Source organism: Bombus bifarius, unplaced genomic scaffold (assembly GCF_011952205.1).
Source record: "Bombus bifarius isolate JDL3187 unplaced genomic scaffold, Bbif_JDL3187 scf7180000007977, whole genome shotgun sequence".
Classification (NCBI taxonomy): domain Eukaryota; kingdom Metazoa; phylum Arthropoda; class Insecta; order Hymenoptera; family Apidae; genus Bombus; species Bombus bifarius.
The window spans coordinates 1,513,130-1,532,130 of record NW_022884362.1 but is presented as its reverse complement, the minus strand read 5'-3'; the positions used below and the strand labels follow the sequence as shown (position 1 = coordinate 1,532,130).

Below are 19,001 nucleotides of genomic sequence, written 5' to 3'. Positions count from 1 at the left end.
TGGCAAAAGTTATGCTTACATAGTAGCGTACGTACTACTACTGATACTACTAACATTATATGTACATAATAACGTTACACTATTACATAAACCAGTCTTTCTCGTGGTACAAGAAAACTATTAGAAAAGTAAGCAACAACGGTTCGCTCGAATTACGCGATAAAACCGACCGTCTTTCAATATTTAAGTACTTGCCATCGATCAGAGGCTTATTTTCAAATTTGGAAAGCTACGTCATACGTTCTTATTAGTCATATGATTTTTCTTTCCTGAATTACCAAACGTGGAACGTTCGATATTTTACGCCCAATTCTTTAAATCGAACAATGATTTACGAATTCCCGATAAGCTGGAGAATTTATAACGTGAGTTAATTCGAGCGATCGATCTTGGAAAATCGGAAACACGTGTGAGGAAAATTGAAAAAAAAAAAAAGAAATGTCGCTTTGGACGAATAATCGTTTACACGGCTATTTTTAGTTCTAGATTTCTTTCGCGAGTTTGGACGAGATACGTATCCGTATTGCGTCGATTATGCAATATTATGAACGAAGATATCTTGCATCGCAGTATCGTTTACGCGATGCCATAGATCAAATATTTTATTTCCATTCTCCGGTGTTTACATACCATCGAATATTACTCATCGATTGCTTTGGACAACATATTCTACGTCTTTCTTGGTTCCTAAGTTCCTAGTTCCTACAGTTACGCTCGTAGTTGCATTTCTTTACAAAAACATAGCGTATACTATATTTTATCGTTCATGGCGCTTTTACATCAACGAATCAACCACGAAATCTTATCTTGTCCCGAAACGAAACGCGATGAAACCGATATTTTATTATTAAATGCGAGTATCTGGTCCACAGCATCGCGTAAGCGACATTTCGCATATTGCGACGCGAGGTATTCTTTTTTGTAACGAGCGTTTCGTAACGTCAAAGTTTACTATCGCGAGTTATGAGCACGAGAAGACGTTATCCGACTATTTATTAAAATCATGAAAAATATACATCTTGATTCGCTCTATCGATTCGAAACGATAGCGCATCGTAATGGAACCAAAGAATGATAAGAAGGATAAAAGCCACATCGAGCTGTCTGGAACAACAGAGTTTTTCAAAGAGCGATATAACAGTGGAAGAGATACGAGATAAACTCATAACTCGTTAACAAAGTAGCATAAATAAATAATCGATTCTACATATTATCGCACAAACGACACGCAAGTAGCGAGACGCGTAGCCCATTGAAAATTGCGAAGGAGTTACAAGACTTTTATTCTGATAACCCACTCACCGGCTACAGACTCGAGGCATTTGATAAATATATCCATGTTTCGTTCGCAACTAGCTTCGTTAAGGTAAAAGTACGTTCTCGCCGAGGATACTTTGTATCGACGATCCGCGAATGGTTTTGCCACATGGTACTTCTTCAAGGGACCTTCCGTTTTCTCGTCTCCAGCTTCCGACACGGAACTCCTGTAAATTGAGATCGTTCACGTTACGTTATATTCCACTTTCATTTGTAATTGAGAAGCTTTTCGAGCAAAGAGCTTGGCCCGGCATGGCGAACCATGGCGTGGCACGCGTCCCGAGTAGCGCCAACGAAAATTTTGCCCACACGTCAACGATTTTTAGGTAGTATCGTTTTATACGCTTGTAAATTATTCGAAATTCTTTCTTAATCGTTACAGTGCGTACGTAGTAAATTTCGTTTGTGGCAGCACAACGACGAAGCAGCTGAAAATCACAGCTGATCTTAAGGGGGTATTCTGGTCTAGAGGCATGAATTTCGGGCGATTTTCGAAGCTCTGTACAAGCGAAACAAAGAATAATTTTGCTATCCTTCTTTTTAGCATTTGTTTATTGATATTTCGAGATTACGTAAAAAAATTCACTGAAAAAAAAACTCAATACTTAAAAAGTTACGAGCTGGCAAAGTGAGTGGTGCCAAAAAAATGGGGTGTCGTGGCGCGCATGATATCAACCCTTCTGGTCATCCGAGACGAAAAATGCGAACGGATTCTTAATTAGTATGGATGCCTCTATCGTCTGAACCTTGGAAAAGTCAATACAACATTTTTTCGCGAAATGACGGCCGTTTGAAAAAAAATTTCTTATTTCGCACGTTCTTTTGACGATTCCGAACGTTTAAAAAATAGTAATATTAAAGACTTTGGGCTGAGCGTGATCCGGACGATAGAGGAGTATATAAGAAATATTCAGACCAAATTTAAAATAAATCGGTTCGTTAGAACTTGAGATATCGTGCACGCCAACTCGACAAAAGTAGTTTCGAGAAAAACGCGTTTAAAGTTTAGTTAAAGTTAAAGTTAAAGACAAATTTACTCGGACAACGTCTACCGTCTATTATTCATTTCTTCCGGTCAGATACCGCGTCACAAAAATGGCTGTAACACGTAAAATAATTGAAATTTTGAACAATCCTTTTAAAGGCATATTCTTGAATGTGTAAACTTTGGAAATATGAAAAGAAAAATTTTTCGATTTTTTTCAAATTTCTAGACCAGAATACCCCTTAAGATCCTCCGCAGTTACAAACGTACGCTGCGTTTGACATCGAGTTACAAGTTCGTCTCTGTGAAATTCTATGTTAATTTTTAAACTTGTTCTTAAACTCGATACAATTCTTCGACGATTAATTTTCTACTGATTTGCTCTCTTATCGAAAACTGTTCGGCTCGTTAGCAGTTCGTAAACAGCACATGAAATTTTTACGTACTTTGTCAGTATGAAAAGAATTTTGTAATTAAAGTTTCCGACGCAATTTACTCTATTAATCGGTTTATCTTTTATCAGAAAACTTTTTCAATTTTTCTACTCGGTTCTTGCCAACAATTTGTCCGTTAAGTTTTCATTTACAATTTTTCTAATAAGCTTTCGTTTACAACTTCTCCATTGAGCCTTCATTTATCATCTTTTTCGAGTGTATTTTCTATCCAAATAATCGAATTATTATGAAATTTTTACGTACTTTGTAAATATAAAAAGAATTTTGTAATTAAAGCTTCCGACGCAATTTACTCTATTAATCGGTTTATCTTTTATCAGAAAACTTTTTCAATTTTTCTACTCGGTTCTTGCCAACAATTTTTCCGTTAAGTTTTCATTTACAATTTTTCTAACAAGCCTTCGTTTACAACTTCTCCATTGAGCCTTCATTTATCATCTTTTTCGAGTGTATTTTCTATCCAAATAGTCGAATTATTATGAAATTTTTACGTACTTTGTAAATATAAAAAGAATGTTGTAATTAAAGCTTCCGACGCAATTTACTCTATTAATCGGTTTATCTTTTATCAGAAAACTTTTTCAATTTTTCTACTCGGTTCTTGCCAACAATTTTTCCGTTAAGTTTTCATTTACAATTTTTCTAACAAGTCTTCGTTTACAACTTCTCCATTGAGCCTTCATTTATCATCTTTTTCTCAAGGTATTTCTCGTTCGTATTTCTTCGAGAAAATGAGTTTCCTAGGAATTTCTTCGAGTTTTAGCTACGTGTTAAGGATACCGCGTATATGTAGGTAAAATTTCAGGAAACCTACAGTTCATAAAGGATACAATCATAAAGGATATATCCTAACAAACACGAAGATGGTACCCCGCTGGGGGTAGCCACCCACGTGATAATCAAACAGCCAAAAAATTCTACCAAATGTCCAAATCGGACAAATTGTGAATGTAAACAACTAAATCTAAACAACTAAGTCGTCGAGATATCGATCCTCCTCCTCTTATGTATTCATATTTAATACGTAATTTCTATATCAATTTTCCTAGTAATTATTCAATAATATTATTATACGACGTGAAATTCTATTAGAAATTTTATATTAAACAAATAGACAGGTTTACCGGTTTCTTGGATAAACAAGTACAAAGTGTATAATTCGATGAAATTGTGGATGAACGCCAAGCATGAATGTGCACAGATTTATAACACTGCGATGCGTACCTCGCATGCCCCTGGCGATGCGTAAGGGGCGGAGCTAACGAGCTCGATTTTTCCAAAAAAAAAAAAAAAAAAAAGTTTTATGAAGCAAAAGATTTATCGTTATCATACGTACTGTAATTCACGTCGTTCTGCTTCCTCTTGAGAAATATCCTCTTCAACGGAATAATCAAGAATGGGTTTTACACCAAATTGCCGCAACCTATTCAGGACAGGAGTGATCTGCACCTCGTCTTCGCCGGCGACAAAGTGACCGTAAAATGTAGCCTTCATAAGCTTCGTGAAAAGTTTCTCGCCAAGTAGTTGCTTGGATAATTTCATTAACTGAAACGAAATTTAACACGTACATTAACAAAGATATTAATGAAATATCGATCAAGTTTTCCACTCCGATTAATTCGTGTAATTGAGAATCTATGTATAATTTTTAACTCCACCTCAACATCCACCGTAACACTGTCCTTATACATAATACTGTCCTTATTAGTCCGATAAGTTGTTGACAAAGCGTAATAGCGTGATACAAAGTTATGTGTTACAAAGAGACCGCGGTTATTTGTGCAAATAGAACGTAAGCAGAAACTTATTTCTAACGAAGATTACGAACGGATGGTCCACTTTGGATCTTTTATTTATTTCTCCCTATTACGCGCATTCCGTCCAGTCTACCAAAGTCCATCGAAATATTTTAAGAGGGGGTAAGGTTAATTCGTACAAAATGAGGTATGTTTTTATGAATTATTTGTGGCGACACAGTTAAACTCTCTTTATTAAAACCCATGGTACATTAAAGTATGACGTTCGAAAAATATTGTATAAAATTTTCACGGAGAAATATTAAAAAATACGGCAATGGCAGCAATTGTTCGGAAGTGTCTCGGAAAAAAAGGTAGAATTGCGGTGCCCCTGATAACTTGGTGCTGGATCATCTGAAATAAAAAATCAAAGTTCATTCGTTAGGTAACAGTTTTCCCCGGGTAACGCTGGGAGGGTTTTTCGAAATTTCAATTTTTCACCTTTTTGGAACATTTTGAAGGGAAAATTAGCCGATTTTGCGAAAATTTGCGGCCAATTTTCCCTTTAAAGTGTTCCAAAAAAGTGAAAAATTGAAATTTCGAAAAACCCTCCCAGCGTTACCTGGGGGAAACTGTTACCCTACGAATGAACTTTGATTTTTCGATTTCAGATGATCCAGCACCAAGTTATGAGCAATTCTACTTTTTTCCGAGACACGTCCGAACGATTGCTGCCATTGCCGTATATTTTAATATTTACTCCGTGAAAATTTTATACAATATTCTTCGAATGTCATACTTTAATGTACTATTGCTTTTAATAAAGAGATTTTAACTGTGTCGTCACAAATAATTCATAAAAACATGCCTTATTTTGTACGAATTAACTTTACCCCCCTCCCCCTTAAGTAATCAGTAGCTGCCTTTTGACTAGGACATGACTAGGAAGCTGTAGAGAATATTTTCTGGAAATTAGTACGTTAGTCGAGACCCAACGTGCTTTGTGACTTTATTACTTGCGAATCTGGTCGAACCTGGTGGAAAAATTGAGGTATTTGCTCGACCTAGCTGACCAAAAGTCTCAAATTCATTGTAGTTAAATATAATCTTTTATTATACTTGATTTGACTTTTACTTGACAAAGACGAATACCTAGGAAGCAATAAACTGTAGCATTTTTTACCTTCCTGCTATTATATACGTAGCATTTGACCGGTTGAAATTGTTTTCTTTTTTAATTCAAGGAAAAGATTTCAACGTTGTGTCCTTTATTATCTGTTCTCGTTTTATAGTTGCTGGACGACGGTAAAAGAATAAATCGTAAGTTGTGCAGTTTCACTGGATTTTTATAGAGACATCTGGTCTCTGCTAATATCTTTGCTCGTTATCGTACGGCGTGTAGTATTTACTTTCCAAACTCTTGATTTAATATTTTGCCGATAGAACGATCGATTCGTATAACAGAGAATTTTTATAGAAATAATAAAAAAAACACAGAGGACTAAAATTTGATGTTACAAACGAATCGCTAGATGTGCGAAAAAGATTGTAAAATGTAATAAATTTAATTAAACCGAAAAACAGAAATACTTTCCGTCAGGTTTTTATTTGCTTAAAAAAAAAAAAAAAAAAAAAAAGCCTGCTGATCCGGTTTGCCATGTGAAACAGCAGTGCACGCGTTTTGCTTCTGCATTGTACCGATAAATTTGTTATTTCGTTTTACGAATGCGCGGATAGAGTTGCGAAAGCAAATACAGCCAAAAAGATTTTAAACGTGAAATAGAGAATGTAACGATAAATTCGATAATTCGAATTGTTCTTCGAAAGGAACAAGATCATGGAACAGTAGCAAAGTCGTTCATTGTGAAATTTTATAGAATTCATACTTTTTTAAAACTTTCCTTTCATTCTGATATTAAAACGAATAAAAAATGTAACTGCATTGAAAGTTAGAATCTTAATTTTACGATACAACTTTAGACAGATATTGAGATTTTTATTATAAAAAGCAAACTTTATAATACACTCCATAGCTCGCTATAAAACGTTGTTCAGTCGTTACGTAATGGCCATATGAAATCACATTATGAATATACATATAATCCACTATGATTACCCCATTGTGGTCGCTTTCGGAATAAAAATTCGCGTCTCGGCTCGTTCAATTACCGCAAAAATTATTATTACGGCCAGTAGGTTCGGGAATCGTGCGAGTAGCGGTCGTTTTAAGACGTTGATGGAACTCGATGTACGTCCTTTTTCAACGAGGAAAGAAATCTGGAGCCTTTCCCAAGCGGTATGTAAATTATGCGAATCTCTAGCTTGTATATTTTGATAAGCTCAAGGTTCAACGATGTAATTAGAAAGTTACGCAAGTTGCATCTTTCTTCTTACGTTTAATTTGTAAGGCTTAATTTCGGCTTGTATAAATGAAAACGAAGAATGAACGGGTCATAGGTCGGATCAAAGTGGTATCCGGCTATTAGGTAGTCGGCAAGCGTGAAATAATTTTCGACCAGTGGATCGATACACGGAACGTTGCACTTTATTCTAATCTTCGATTGCACGAAAATCAAAATGTACATATATCGTGATCAAAAAATCGTTTACACGTCTAAGTATAATAATAATTACTATAGCATAAGATACTTAAATAATATTTATTTTGCACAAACAACGTTAAACTTTCCATTTTGTTTACTACCTTAATTAATTCTTCCTTAAGGACATAGGAAAAACGCTAAACGAGACTGGAGTAATAATATAATATAATATAAGATAATATAATAGTATACATATATAATATAATAGTATAATAAACACAAATTGGTCGATAAGTGGAAAACTAAAGCCCAGAGCCCCATGTATAGGAAAAAGGTTGTTCAGAGCGTTAATCTTGACAACGTATTGCAAGGTCATTGAAATCGGCGAGATCGCAGCTATTGCCAATATTTGCATACCACCATCTATTTCTTCGACATCGAAAGAATTGCAAGAAGTATATATACGCTATAAATACAGAAGTTCTATATGCTATTTATACGAGACATCTGTCGAAGCTTACAATTAATAAACCGGAATATTTCCGTTACGGCTATAACGCCGTATATCGCTTATACGCATTTGCATAAATGAATTGTTAACGCGCGATGACGTCTAATGATTTATTTATAATGATGACGTCTATGACTCGTGTCATTGGAAATTCTCGATTGTCAAAGATAAATGCATTTCATTCACTACGATAGAACAATCGCATAGGTGGTTCTTCGTTGCGAAACATCTACTTTAATCTATGCGTATATGTATACGGTTATTTATAATACCACGTCTATAAAGTTTATAGCGATTGTGTTATAATCGTCAGCGTATGTCTTTCTTCCACGCGAAAAATGAATCGAATCGAGAAGTCGGGTTCTACTCGCTTTCACTGTAAATTAATTAGCGATTAAATATAATTATCAATCTTTCTATCGCATGTAACTACTAATCTCTAGAAATTGTTTAATCCTTAAATATTATTTATTTAAATCGTTACTCTGCTAAATAACTACTGAAATATCAAATGAAATAATACAAGTTAGCATAACAAAGTATGATTTACGCATATCTTAAACGTCACTCTATGAACGGAAAACGTCTATTGATAAAATGCGTGTTCGTCGCACATTGCTGTACGAGTTTCACAGGGGAAGTACAACTTTGGAAATTGTGAAAGACATTTGCGAGGTATCCGGAGGAGATTTGATCAAAAGCAGTAGATAAGGATAATTCGATGGTAACAATTGACGTAAATCGTCGAAACCGGTAGAGCACTTGCATCGTAGCTTAATGTTTCTCGAACGTGTAGAATCGAAAAACCCTGCGTCGTCTTGGAATACAAAACTCGACGATACAGTGGAATGTTGTGGAATAAATGCGTACGAACTTTCCGTTCGACCTATTATATACGCGGACACACCTGAAATGTATTCTAAAAATTCAGACACACGCCTCATTGCCAGCAATCCTAGAATTCCAATGTGAAAGAAGGATATAATTTACGTATCTTGTGTAAGTTCCGTGAAACATAGATAGCCAAGGATCGACTGACGTCTAAACGAGATTCTTTGGGTTAAAGCACCTGAGCGATAGTGGTTTAATTTACTATTTCCTCCTGTAGCGTAAGGAAACTTCCGCTTATCGTTATCGATTAATCAAATATAGCTTTCGAACTACGCATAAGGTTGGAGTAAATAATATTTATTTTGAACAAACAACGTTGAACTGTCCATTTCGTTTATTACTCTTTAATTCTTCCTTAAGGACCAAAGGACATAGGAAAAACGCTAAACGAGACTGGAGAAGATTTAGCAGAACTGAAAGCAATGATAGAGAAGAGTCGGGCAAACGACAAGAAGGAGCAAAAGAGGCACAGCAGAGAGGCTAAAGACCAAAGTTGCAATAGTTTTTTTAGTCATTAGTTGATAATTTATAGTTCCTAGTTTTTAGTTTTTGAAGGTGGAATAAGCAAGGTAGTGCGATAGAATAGAGTGGAAAAGAGAGGAGGTAGACATATAAGAAGAGAAATAGACGTAAGAGGTGTAAAACCGAAAGCAATAATAATAATAATAATAATAATAATAATAATAACAACAACAACAACAACAATAATAATAATAATAATAATAATAATTCCTTAATACGAATGATTAGCATTGTACAGGAACTTATTAGCTACCTTTTGCCGTTAAATTTTGCATTTATCAACTTTCTTTATTTACCAGATTAAGCTTTTTATGTAAAAAAAAAAGATGGGAAATGTTAAAAAAGTGAATCGTTGTAAACGAGCACAATGGCTGTCGATCCAAGTACTTGACACAGAAATTCCAGGGCATCATCGAACAATGATGTACTGGGATCTCTGAATGACCTTCTATGGAATCAAAGGTTTTAAGGGTTTAGAATCTTGGAGATTTAAGCATGCAGTATCGATCTTTTTCGTGGATACTACACTTTTATGTCAGCATTCTTTACTCGGCTTATACCTAAACGTAAAATTTCGGTTCAGTCTACGCTAATACACCATTGCGTAAGGAAAACTGATGTTTCGCGTATTTCCCCTTAAAATTATTGAAAATTACCGACTACGCAAGAGGGAGTGGGCGTTAGGAATTTGAATTGGGATCTGGCAGCCGTCACAATATTGTTTCTAGATCATGGAAGAATATTCGAGTGAGAACTAGCGAAAACTAGACTTTCTTTTGTCTCTCTACTAGCCCGTTTATTAAACGAAATGTTTAAAAAACGCTCTTCACAGACGTCAGAAATTAAAGATTAAAATTGTAAATATTACGACAACTTGTAGTAAACAAAGTTTAAACGATTATTATTATCCTATCTGTTAGCACAGAGTTGTAAGTTTAATTTATTAAAACTGCACTTCAAATGATCTAATTGTATCGATCCGATAATAATTAATTATGTATTAATTCGATAAGCATTTATTGTACCTACAGCAACAATAAAATGCAACATAGTAATTTGCAATTAGATTAGCGCAAATTACTTTATATGGCGTTCTGAACTGCCAATTATGAATGTTTCAAAGATCGAGCGATATTAATTGCATTATAATTAATTGTGATTGCAGAATATCCTAACGAGGACTAATGCTTTTAAATATATTCTACGGAAAACATACACAGGGTGTTTCAGCTAACTCGATCATCTTGGACAACTTTTAATCTAGATGTACGTTGTAGGAAAAATATTTTTATACAAAAGTTGCTTGGATCGAAGGGGCACGTTATGCGACGAGTGTCTTCTTTTACATTTCAGTGGTTCCAACGTCAATTTCAAAAAATCTAATGCTATATCTTTCATGTGAAAACACGGAAGAGTCTTGAATTCTGAGTAAAAAGATATTGACCTTTATTAATCCTAAATAGTTAACTTAATGTTTAACGAGTAATTTCGCTTTGTTAATTGCAGATTTACTTTGTGTAACGTCAAGTCGAAGATTCGAAATCATCGGGTATTTCCGTGAAACGACGGCGTTCAAATGTTGCCCTGTACATTACCATATGCAGCAAGTAAATGCTGAATAAACAATTTCCCAATCGATGGATTGGTCGTGGTTAAGAATTTCTGTGGCTACCACGTTCACCAGATCTAAAGCTGCTAGACTACTTTCTGTGAGGGACATTAACCCTTTCGCTACCGCCGTTTCAGGAAAAAGTCGCGGTTCACAGCCCGAGTTTCGAATTTTCAACATGTTACACGATATGACACGTATACGTATTTTTGCATATACAGGGTGGTTGGTAACTGGTGGTACAAGCGGAAAGGGGGTGATTCTACGCGAAAAAAGAAGTCGAAAATATAGAATAACAATTGTTCGTTCGAGGCTTTGTTTTCGAGAAAATCCACTTTGAATTTTCGCTCGGTACGCGTGCCGTACGTTATAACTTATCTCACCGTAGATCGTTGTCTCGATGGAAAACTTAAAAAAAGTTAAAAAAAAATTTTTATTCTACATTTTCGACTTCTTTTTTCACGTAGAATCACCCCCTTTCCGCTTGTACCACCAGTATGTCCAACCACCCTGTATATCGTAATAAGAAATGATAAGCGTCTTTCAGAACGCGTCATAATGTGACGCTGGATCTGTGGAAAGCAAGTAGTGCGTCGTCACATTGTGTGACGCGTGTTGGCGAAATGATTCAGAAGCACAGAGTACCGTGAACCAACGGCAGCATCAAAGAATATGAAAGAACGAATTTGCGAAACGTTACGCTCAGTATAGAAGCAATTCAGTTTCACAATAGATTGCTCCATTGTATTAATGTCAATGGAAGGTCTACACTATTTCGATCATCTACGATCTTACAACACACCGGCAGTGAATGAAGATAGACGAGGGCGACGAAGACAAATTTGTACTATGAAGAAACACCGCTATATTATGCAAGTCTTTGGTGATATTGAAACTTCAACTTGATATTACATAAAGTCAATTTTCAAAAGGCTATATATATTTTTTTTTCATATAAAGGATACAACATTTCGTTTAAAATAAGCTTGGAAGCTCCAAAACGCCTCCAGTTTACGTATGAAAAAGGAAACATGCACCACGTAATGGCCCTTTTAAGCCAAACAACTTTTGTATAGAAAATTTTTTCATACGACGCATATTCTAGAGAAAATTATTCGAAGTGCTCAAGTTAGCTGAGACACGCTGTATAACACTCTTATACAAATCTAACATCAACCATAAATCTATGTCACTTATCTAAATAAATTAATTTATACGCAGAAGATGTGAAAATTTGCATATTCAAATTAGTAACGAAATGAAATTCCCCTTTCAGCCGGAGACTATGATCTTGAAAATATCGTAGGCCTTTGATATGACAGAATAGATATCAAAAATATATTTTTCTGTCTTATGTTTAATACAGCTCTTTTTTAAGTTATATAAAATTTAATTGGAAAATTTGAAGATTTAAATCCCTTCTGTTGGAAAGGAACGTGTGCTAACGCATAAGATTTCGTTAAAAAATTTAAGCATTTAACTTTCTAAAACTTAAATTCTTTCTCAGAGCGTATAAAATTGAACTTAAAGATTCGAAGATTCAACCTTTAACACGTGCACGTACAAAATTTAATTTAAGAGTGCAATCATGAAGCAATCAATGCCAAGCAACTATACCAAAGGTCATATGGCGGTAACCCAATTGTTGCGTATTATCGACTAAAAAGCAACCGGTCAGGTCAAACCGATCGGTCGATGTCGCGTACCTCGAATGACTTAACGTTCAAGGTGGAGGAGATGACATAACTCGAGTGTTACATTTAGACGGTACTTTATTTATACTAGTTGTAGCACTTAACCGAACTGAACGAGGACTACTGTCGCCCTAAGTCTGTACTGTCCGATGGTTGAAGATGAACTTACAGCTGAAGATGAATTTCCTAATGAGGGAAATGCGCCTGTCCGTGCCATAAACGGACGGCCAACTAAAATTCCGAACACCAATTAAACCTATTAAAGACCAACATTGCGCGATTTTTTTACGATTTTCAATAATATTTCACTTATACAACTTTTACATATTACTCGACTCTTTGATTTTTAATTTATGAAACTGTTTAATTCAATAATATTTGAACAAAAATTCTTAGTTTCAAAGTCCCACATATCAGACATATTTCTCTTGATGGTAACCAAAATTTCTTAATTTTGGTTTTCGGTTAATAGAGTTCGATTTAATTTGCGAAAAAATTAACAACTACTGTTATATTATGTTATAACGGTGACTAGGCAGTGGATTTTTAGGCATTCGCGAGAATTTCCAAGATACAAAAATATACAGAATGAACATGGTGTGCGAAAGTATATAAAGTAGAGTACTAGAGTAGTATAAAGTAGTATAAGGTAGATATAAAGTACTGGAGTAGATTACTATTAATATATTACTATAATAAATATAGAGAACAGATTATAATATTTGGTAGGCGAAACAAATCTCAGCTTGTGTTTCGTTTCTTTAATTACGCGTAAAAATATGAATCTACGCATATACGCGCAATCTGGTGATAAGTATCAAGTATCAGTAACCACTTATCAAATAGATTATCGTTACATTAATAACAAATAGAATTAATCTTACGAGACGAACATGCCAATTGTGCATGAAATATGCGATACTGTTGTCCATGTGCCAAGGCGTATAAAATATACAGAATAAAAATAGTCTTTGAGACCTATGAATGACATAGCTGATTGAGTAATCGAACTATCGAAATTCGGGTCGTACGAAACTTGTTCGATCAAACAGATTGGAATATTTGATGATTTAAGCAATACTTTAGATATTTCGATTATCTGATGGATAATATTTATATATCAACATAGAAAACATTTTTATATCTGCTTCGTCATTCCTATATTCTTGTATCTTATTAAAGTATTTCCATTTTCAATTTTCTCAACGAATTTTCTTACAATTTTAACGATGTTGAAAAATTTCTCAATTACGATAATAAGGATATATAACATATAATAGATATAAAAGATAGTAACACGATAATATATTTCACTATTTTAAAGAAATAGTTTATTGAAAATTAATACGTTAGATTTATATGAAAAGTTCAAGAATTTCATTAATAAAATATTAATAAAATATTTTATTAGAATAATATGACTATCTTTGTATCTATTTAAGTTACAAAAAGAATTGTTGTTCTTGTTACTTAAGAAACGTAACAGTTACTCAACTATTCTAATTAGAAAGCAATTAATTTCGTAATTTGTAGTTAGAATGCAATGCATCTTTCAAGCTATTTACTGATGTTTTATTCAGCATATAGGATAGGATTATCGCCTTCTTTCCAAAAATAATTATGCAAAAATACAAAAAAATTAGGAGCAAATTTTCAACCTTTTAAAAGAAGGTTAAGGAATATACTTGTGTACTTTTACAAACTAAACTTCGTTTGGCAGCATCACTCCTTTTTAAACTTTTTCCCCATAATCTGAGTGGCCGGTGAGAAATAAACCCAAAATACGAGGGTTTCAAGTATCAAAATCCATCGGCTGAAAAGTTATGCGTCGTTAAAATTTGATACTTTTGATACCAAATTAATCTTATACATTGGAAGTAGGCCATTAAAGCGTTAGTCTTCGTCGACGCTATGAACGTTATAGCTGGGCTATATATTTTTTGGCCGCTTCTGGCAGTTGGTAACACATATACAAAATGATATTTGCCAAATTGATTCATGATTAGCCATAACTTTTGAACCAACGCATTCCCAGACTCAAAATTGTTATATTTCGTTTTTATTCGTCGAATACTATCGGAAGATGCAAAGATGGTTCGACAAACAAAATTAATGCCCAAAACGAAGTTTAACCTCTAACTTGAATGACGCATAGCATTAGAAACAATGGATTTTGACTTTATATTTATTTGACGTTATATCTCGTCCATGTATAATGATTTTCAGATGATGCGAGAGAATGTTTTTAAAAAAGCGATGCTTCCAAACTTCAAAAGGTTAAACCTTTTATACATTTCCTGGATCCTAGATCGGCCACTGTGCGACAACACTGTTAATAGGCATAAAATTGCAGACATTGTTTTCCCATGTGTATATACAGCCAATTTTAACCATTCATTCCCCGCTGATATAAACTTAAACATGTGGCGCCGAAGGTTCTACACCAGGTTTATTCACCGGTTGAATTCCTCGCATAGTGTAATCATCATCATTCTCAATGAAGGCGCGAATCAGTCGTAAGAAATGCAATAGCGACGAAACGAAATACGAAAATAAATAATTAAATTCCTAGAAATATTAAATATATTAATACAAATAATTTTATGTTGTTATTTCTATACTCAGAGGTAGGATCACGATAATTATTATTTTATCGAATGGATAAATCTATCACACCGTTCTGAGCCAAAAATCCTTTCTTGCACGCGCTTACAACAACTAGGGATAAAAATAAAAAAGCATAGTAAGCCTATCGATTAAATCTATCGATTGTAACTAGGATTATCTTCTAGTTACTATTTCTTATAACTAACGCATCTGCATATAGATGGCGAGCACGAACTCACGTTGTCATTTTTAACATTTTAAATATAAAAATATATCAAATACTCTGTTGTTATTTCTATACTCAGAGGTAAGATCAGAATAGTTATTATTTTATCGAATGGATAAATCTATCACACCGTTCTGAGCCAAAAATCCTTTATTGCACGCGCTTACAATAACTAGGGATAAAAATAAAAAAGCACCTTAAGCCTAATCGATTAAATCTATCGATTATAACTAGGATCATCCTCTAGTTACTATTTCTTATAACTAACGCATCCGCATATGGATGGCGAGCACGAAGACACGTTGTCATTTTCAACATTCTCTAACAACTATTTCTAATTACTCGTATTGTCAATAGGCTGCGGATTTTTGTGCATTTATAAAAGATTAAAAATTGCAGAAATATACAGAGAAATATACAAAACATCCAAAGTATAGCACACTATACTATCTATTTAGATCGTATCTGAGAATCTGCAGTCTAACTATCAGTGATATTAATGAAAATTATAGAATCAAACCAAGACAAAAAATTCCGCCATTCGTAATGATTACCTTTAATAAAAAGTACTATTAACTAGACTACGGATTTTTATGCATTTATGGGAAATTTGAAGCTGCAGACATGCGAAATCCAAAGTACGTATCTCACCTAACTGACATTTATAGCGCAGGTGCAGTCTACGTTTGAAGTGGATGATACGTAACTTTTGAACGGTGTGTGTCTGGTATGCAATACGATGTTCATAAACCATTGATTAGGGGAGTATGTAATATGGCGACTGTGTGAGCTGAATGTAGCAATTCTGCCAGGATCAATACGGTCTTGGCAAAAATGCTCATCCTTAGACATCAGCTCTGTTAGTAAGGTAACTGTTACCATTCTTGCTTAACTAGCATAACGCTACATTTTAACCTTGAAAGCAAATATCAAAGGGCTCATGTTTTTATTTATAGAATCTTTCATAAGAGAATAGAATCTTTCATAATATATTCATACACATACGTACATACATACGTAAAATGATTTACGACAATTAAAATGCAAAGTCTTCTTATTCCAATATCTTATATTAATTACACAAACAATACATTACAGCAATACATTATTTTATGTTAAAAAAGGAGTCATTTATACAATTTTACGTATATTACGTATGTATACTTTCTTTGATGCTTGAAATTATGTGCAAGCAATAGCAAATGTACACAAATGTGCACAGATGTGAACAAATGTACAAATGGAAAGAGAATCTTTTTTGCAGAAATTTGCAACTAAAAGTAATTTTCTTTATTATTGCTCTTTAAAATCTTAGACGCCTATAGAAACAGAAATTGGACTACTATAAATCCCAAGAAAAATTAAGAGAAATAATATCTGTAATATCTGTCTGCTATGTCGTTTTAATTGCTTCTGAGTGACTCGAGGGACAGGAATTTTCATTTGAAGAAATATCGAAATGGTAAAAATTCCGAATAAAATGTTTTTAAGGCTGTGTTGCTCGTCTCGGTGGATTTTATATTTCAGATTTCCCTATTTTATCTGCGAGAACAACAGAGGAACCTCAGCTAGCGATCCCAAAATATTCAACGTGTAGAACACCTTCCAAAATTAGATTTAATTCTGCGACCTCCTCTTACAAAGACATGAAATAAAGCGCGAACTGGGACTAGAAAATCGAAATATGCGAAGGCAAATTTCAGTGTAAATTTCGCAGATAAAAATATAGATCGACAAAAGGATACATATGTATTTGAAGAATAATGATTAAACCTACTCCATCTTAAATTTTCCTAAATTTTGATTTGAAAATTTTCATCAAAACGAAATCAAATCAAATTTGTTAAATTCTATATAAAAATGTTTTATGTCTTTTGTTATTTTTCTTCTAGAAATAATATAAAATATGTAACTTTATCATCATCTTTAAATAGCAAATAATTTGAATTTGAAGTATTCTATTGTGCATACATTTGACACGTGCTTTATTAATTTACGCTTTATTAATTCCTATTTAATTATTGCGTTGTAAGAAAGAACTCGTTATTTTATCGTAAAATAAGGATTGAAATATTTCATTAATAACGAATAGATATTGAAATAAATACAGAAACTGCTCGACAAACTTCAATGATTAATAAAAATAAATTGAAAATGTTTATTTCATGTTACGATGGTAATTTACAAAATTGTTAATTGGAATTTTAATTGAAAATGAATTATTGGAGTTTTAAAATGCAAATATATTTAATGTAGCAATTGTTGATAAAAGAACGAATAAAAAATTATCCTTCCCAGCCTTTCGTACCATACTTTCTTTATTTTTCTCATTATCCTCTTTCAAAGGGAGGAAACCGATGAAGAAGCAATTAAATAATAACCAATTAAACAGATATTGAATAAAATTTGTACAATACAATTGAATAACAAGAGACGTAATTACTCACGGACTGAGAATAAGACAGTGAATGGTTGTGATGCAAACAAAAAGGGTCGAACGTAATTACGATGGCGTTTCCACATCGATCTGATCTCGCTAGGTTTCACGGGATAATTCACCGCTGAAATCGTAGGAATCAAACATCGGAGAGGAATTTCCCAGTCGATGAATAGACCAGACAATACTCCATTCCTCGTTATTTCCTTCAATCACAATTCTTTCAAATCTCTCATTGCAAATAATTACATATCAGCTACTGGCCCCCTGTGTTATTTCATAATATGAAAATAACCATTTAATAAATACCTTCTAGAGAATATATACGTATCGTTTTAATATATCGTTTTACTCTTATACTTGACAGTGAACGATAGCTTTTCAGAAATCATATTAATTTTCAATACTTTAATTATCAACAATTCAGATACTATGATTGGGATTAGGGATACCTAACATGAAACGAGCAGCAAAACACATGAGTTAATGTTTTGTTTATGTAACACCGATAAGAAAGTTTTATCAAGATTATTAGAGTTTACCAACGTTATATATACTTACTGATAAGTACACAATATCCAGTCACTCGGAGTACCAAGAAGAGGGACGTTTTTCAAGTGGCACACTTCATAGATTCGATGATTACATATATGGAATTATAAATTTCCTACGTGATTTCATAACGTTACGTCATTTCTATTTTTACATGATTTTGATTTAATACGGCGTGGAAAAGGCATTCGAACGCTCTTGAACAATTCAAAGATTTCAAAAGTAAAGCAAGACTCGAGAATCTGCAAAATGAAAATTCGAAGGTTCCAAGGATAGAAGATCTGGAAATTTTGAAACTCGTAGATTTAAGCAATTCGAAGCACATTGAGCGCGTTGAACCTGAGACAGGCTACGAGACGAAGAGGACGGTTACGTAGCCGGGATAATATCGGTTTACCCCGGCTAAATTGTTCGTACGAGCTAATTAGACGCGGTAACGCCGAGAGCATCAGAAAGTTGATTATTGATTAATACCGGCAGACAAATAAAAATTAAAAAAGATTTGACACCAGTACCCCATCAACTTTTTCATTGATTTTTAAGTGGGATATGGTTGTCCATGTACCGTAGTAAACTTGATTGGAATTTCAGTAGCCGATCTCCGCGAGTTTCCTCGTACAACGGCTCTTCCTCCACCGAACTCGTGCAGCTCTTAACATTTTATTCGCAAAAATAAGGAAGAAAGGAAACTACAGATTACGCGGTTCTTCGGCATTCTTGTTCCGCGATTGATTCGAAGGTTCCAAGCCGAAGATACGATCTCCAAATGCGGAAATTATTTGACACGAACGTAACAAGACCAGCGAAGCAAATCGATTTAAAGCGACGAAAGAGAGACACGCTGGATGTAAAGAAGAAGAAATTGGGCATTTTTATTCACAAAGATGACATTTTTATCACAACATTTCGTACGTAT

At 34.0% G+C, this 19,001-nt stretch overlaps 1 protein-coding gene across 2 annotated transcripts in view; it reads right to left on the bottom strand.

Annotated features, from left to right (window-relative positions):
• LOC117204160 (proline dehydrogenase 1, mitochondrial) overlaps positions 1-19,001 on the bottom strand; it is a 41,627-nt gene that overhangs the window by 8,412 nt on the left and 14,214 nt on the right. For both annotated transcript variants that reach the window (XM_033441313.1, XM_033441314.1), the window contains 2 exons: positions 4,094-4,302; positions 1,303-1,484 (listed from right to left, as the gene is read on the bottom strand). In XM_033441313.1, the coding sequence (XP_033297204.1) occupies positions 1,303-1,484; positions 4,094-4,302 (391 nt within the window). The remainder of the gene's footprint in view (positions 1-1,302; positions 1,485-4,093; positions 4,303-19,001) is intronic.